General features: G+C 35.9%; 1 protein-coding gene across 1 annotated transcript; it reads left to right on the top strand.

Moving 5' to 3' along the window:
- The first annotated feature begins 223 nt into the window (after positions 1–223).
- LOC145033713 (uncharacterized) lies at positions 224–3,291 on the top strand. The gene is made up of 5 exons (XM_078982269.1): positions 224–409; positions 842–1,764; positions 1,910–1,930; positions 2,372–2,560; positions 2,710–3,291. Exons 1-5 carry the CDS (start codon positions 376–378, stop codon positions 3,178–3,180), a joined length of 1,638 nt encoding a protein of 545 aa, XP_078838395.1. The 5' UTR covers positions 224–375; the 3' UTR covers positions 3,181–3,291.
- Positions 3,292–4,426: the final 1,135 nt, after the last annotated feature.

The raw sequence follows: 4,426 nt of genomic DNA on the forward strand, positions 1-4,426 counted from the left end.
GCTTATTTTGCTACCCATGTCGAAATCGAAAAGGAAAATGAGATGACCAAACCGGAAATAAAATAGCCACATCAATAGTTTTAACTATTAAATAAAAATTCTGTAAAAAAAATTTGATTAAATTTTGTAATTATCTCAACTAAAACCACTTCAAAAGCGAAGGGAAAGCGAAGGGTTTATAAACTCTCATGATTGGTTTACGCTGCTGACTCCAAAACTTCGCCTCCCGCAGCCGTACTGATTTACTTTTCGGTGTAAAGGCCATCGACATCGACAGACGACACAACACAGACTGGCTTCCCCTTCTTCGTTGCTCTCGTTTTTCTACTTCTTTTACCCACGTCACATCTAGTCTTCTGATCTTGTCTTCGCTAAATGATTCTATCTCCCAATCCCCCATTCTCTTGCGGTCAGTATACAAAGTTCTAACTTGTATTATTATTATTATTATTTATTATTTTTTTTTTTAAATTATTTTTTAATAAATCTAATTAGTGTATTGAGAACCAATGTACTAATTTTTATTGTGAATTTGTTTGAACAAGTTTATAGCTGCTTTATTAACCGAATTTGTGATTTTGTTAATTGTTGGAGCAGAGGAAACTTGGAATTTCTTTGTTACATACCTAATTGTTTAGAATAAAATTAGCCGACTAATTATTGGTTAATATAGTGATTTTTTCAATGTTAATTTTCGTCAAGCAACACACATATCTTGTAGATATAATGCATTGTGAGAATTTTTGTGTTACAGTGGAGAAGTACCAACGTTATGTTAGTATTTTAGAATTTGGTTGGTTTGCTTTTTATGTCCTTAATGTTGCATTGTATTCCATTGCAGGGATTATGGAGCTAATAAGAACGCTTAATGATCTTTTCATATCTACAAGAAAAGATACAGTGGGTGTAGAACGTGATAGATTAAGCAGCTTGCCAGATAAACTAATCCATAAAATCCTTTCTTTCATTAACATCAAAGAAGCTATTAGCACTAGTCTACTGTCATCTAGATGGAGGTTTATCTGGACTTCAATGCCGTTCTTGAATTTTGAGAATCTCAATAATGAGCGCCACTTTTCCAATTTTATTTATAATGTTCTCTCACACCGTGATAATCAAGTAAATTATTCAGTCAACCTCGTTCTTGGAAGAACAGTTAGGGATAATGAATCTGTCACAAGAATTCTCAACTGCAAATTCTCTCACAATCTCCAACAACTGAGTGTTACACGTTTGCCTGGAGGGAATATAGTTGAATGCCCATATTCCATTATTGTGACACCAAAGTGGGACCTCCCAGCTTTAACGACTTTGCATCTTCACCAAGTTGAACTGTCTGATTATGATGATATCGGTCTTTTCTCCAAGTGCACCAACTTGAAGAACCTCTCCTTGAACCGGTGCAGAATGACGGAAACCAAAGTTTTAAATATTTGTCATCCTCAACTTTCTGATCTTACACTTGTATCTACACCCCCTGATATGGCATCAGAGGAGGTTGTGAATGTGGTTGCACCTCAACTCAAGAATCTCACTATTAAATGGTGCGAAGGGAAACATCTGATTTCTGCACCTGGGCTTATCTCCTTGGTCATAGAAGGTTTTCAACCTTGGCAGGTTTCTACACCATCAGGCTTCCATTCTTTGGAGAAGGTTGACCTCTTTATGTACGATCCACACAAAGCAGATGCTCATAGAATAGTTTATTTGCTTCAACAGCTCAATAGTGTCAAGTTTCTTACACTTAACTTGGGGATTCATAAGGTATTGGTCATTGATATTGTTTATCTTCTGCATCTTACCAGGATTTTTAATCTGGAGTATGGCAAATACTCTTGTATACACACACACATGGTTATGAAACTTGCATTAATCTATATCTAATTTCCTTTTGTTTTATCTTTTGCAGTGTCTCTTTTCACAAAGGAAGGTATATCAAGAGTTCTTGCACCCCCATAGTTTTATGTTGTGTGTGTCTCTGTGTGTGTGTACACACACATGGGTAGTTTATTTTGATAATCATAAATATTGTGTGAGTATAAGAATCAAGAGTTCTTGCACCCCCATAGTTTTATGTTGTGTGTGTCTGTGTGTACACACACACATGGGTAGTTTATTTTGATAATCATAAATATTGTGCGAGTATAAGAATCAATCTCGAGCATAGATTAAAAGAATCAATGGTTTTGATGAGAATCACAATTACTTGTCTATAACTAAATCCATTTAATTTGGGAAGGTTTTCAATACTCAAGAATCAATTAGAATCATTTATTTTTCAATTTGACACTCTTGGATTTTTCTTACATTTCATTCTCACATACATACATGGTTATTAAGATCACATTGATCTATATGTAATTTTCTGCAGAGTCTATCTTCATCCATGAAACTAGTCCCACATAAAGCTTGTGTGTTTGCTAATACAAAGATTCTGAAGTTTACAATAAAACCGGTAGTAAAGTTATACTTGGAGGTGCAGGCACAAGAGAAAGTAACTACACGTACTGAAATAAACAACGATGATGATTGTGCCATCTTCCCAATGGTCTCATTTGAGGTATTTACACAGTGCCAATATAATATTTGGTTTATCCTTTTTTTCTAGTTTATGCACAAGCATAACCATACCAAAATATGCAACATTGTAACATGAACCGGTTACATTGCAAAAACATGAAATTTATGATGATCATGAAAACGTTGCAGGAGATTACAATTATGGAGAATATGGCATCAGCACAAGTATTTGTAAAACACTTGGGGATATTGCTAGAGGAGTGTAAACAGAATAGAAATAGCGAGGATTACAGAGCTCAGAAGGATGTACATAGCAAACCATACGTTGAGATGCATTGGGCGTGGACATTACAATGGAAGCTTGGGGCAATTATGGGAGTGTTTAAGCATAAGAAAATTAAAGCAAAATTAGATAATTATCTGATGATGGCACAAATTACGAAAAAGTATACTAAAAGGCGTGATTGCATGAAATCCATGAATCACCCCATTCTTGGATGGTTGGAGGAAATGCGTGGATTGTTTCAGCACACTGGAGACTTGATAATTGAGTTGTCTGCATCAAAGAAGGCGGTGATGCTACCATTTTTTTTGAGTTTGTGCGAAGATGCCACAATTCTCTCAATTAATATTTTGGGATGGATTAACACCTTAAAGTAAACTCAAGTGACCAATGCGCTTATTTTTTAGTATTAATTTTTATGTCAGTTTTATACTGTTATGCTAAAAGTCAAGATTCATGGATGATTTGAAAATTTAATTTAAACATCAAGTATTTAAAATAATAAAAATAAGAGCAAACTGTAGGAATGGCATTTGGTTCGTCATTTTCTTTGGATTGGATCCTTTTTTTCGTTTTGCAAAAAAGTATTATGAAAAAGTTTCATTGTGAGTTTTGCAAAAAAATGTATTATGAAAAGGTTTCATTGTGATTTTGGTAACTTACGAAAATGAAATGTGAAATAATTAATTTGGGCTTTTGATATACTTCTTACAATTTATTTGATTTTATTTAATCTTTTATTATTAGTAATTACCCCACCCCTCTCCCTTATAACCTATATGTGCCTTTCTTCACTTCTCATCTTTGTCTAATCTGCATCATGTTTATTTACCACTTCTCACCCTTCGAAAATCTCCAAAAAAACAATCTACCTTATGCTATCTCTTCCTATAGCACCCGGTTCCTGGTACATAAAATTTATCTTAGTGTTTTCATTTTTAGCCTTGGACTCGGCGAGTTGTAGGTCCGACTCGCCGAGTAGAGACAGGATCCGGAACACGTTTAAGTTGGCGATTCTGCGAGTCCCCGCTGTCTGATGAAACCCTAAATTTCAAGGGTTTGCACCCTATTTAAGCCTTCTTATCCACCCCCAAGCTCGCCCCCTTCACCCTCAGAGCTCCCTATATCGTCCAACCCTTGTTCCTTGTGAGATTGAAGCATTTTGGTGTGTTTTCTTGAAGATTTGGAGAGGGAAGGAGAGTAGATCAAGAAGAGAAGAAGGAGGCCAGGCATATTGGTGTTATCTCAATGATTTCCTTGAGGTATAACTCAGTTTCCCTCTGTTTTCATGCTTATTGTCCCTTGTAGCTCCATGAAAGTCTTTCTTGAGCCTTTCCCCAAGCTTGTTTGTGTATTAGAGTGGATGATAAGTTGTTTAGCCTTCAGATCTAGGTATGATTGAGCTCCAGGAGCTTGAATCAACTGCCTTTACGGAACCATAGTGCATGAAAGCCCTAGATCTACTCTTTTGGTGCATTTTGAGCCCTAAAACCCTCATGGGTGTTTATTTACACGTAAAGTTGGAAACTTTACGTGTAAACCAGGCCCTAGAAACCCAGATCTATGAATGGCATGGGTTAGATTCAAGCAGAATCACGTGTATAGTATTTGCATGTGGCAAAC

The sequence above is a fragment of the Lactuca saligna genome, chromosome 3 (assembly GCF_052625555.1).
Source record: "Lactuca saligna cultivar CGN05327 chromosome 3, ASM5262555v1, whole genome shotgun sequence".
In the NCBI taxonomy this organism is placed as follows: Eukaryota; Viridiplantae; Streptophyta; class Magnoliopsida; order Asterales; family Asteraceae; genus Lactuca; species Lactuca saligna.

What these genes read in the sequence shown, in the direction of transcription:
- LOC145033713 (XM_078982269.1), top strand. Translation starts at nt 376, where the DNA reads ATGATTCTATCTCCCAATCCCCCATTCTCTTGCG. An exon ending in CAATCCCCCATTCTCTTGCG is followed by an intron (nt 410 to 841) that starts GTCAGTATACAA and finishes ATTCCATTGCAG; the next exon opens with GGATTATGGAGCTAATAAGA. An exon ending in GTCTCTTTTCACAAAGGAAG is followed by an intron (nt 1,931 to 2,371) that starts GTATATCAAGAG and finishes AATTTTCTGCAG; the next exon opens with AGTCTATCTTCATCCATGAA.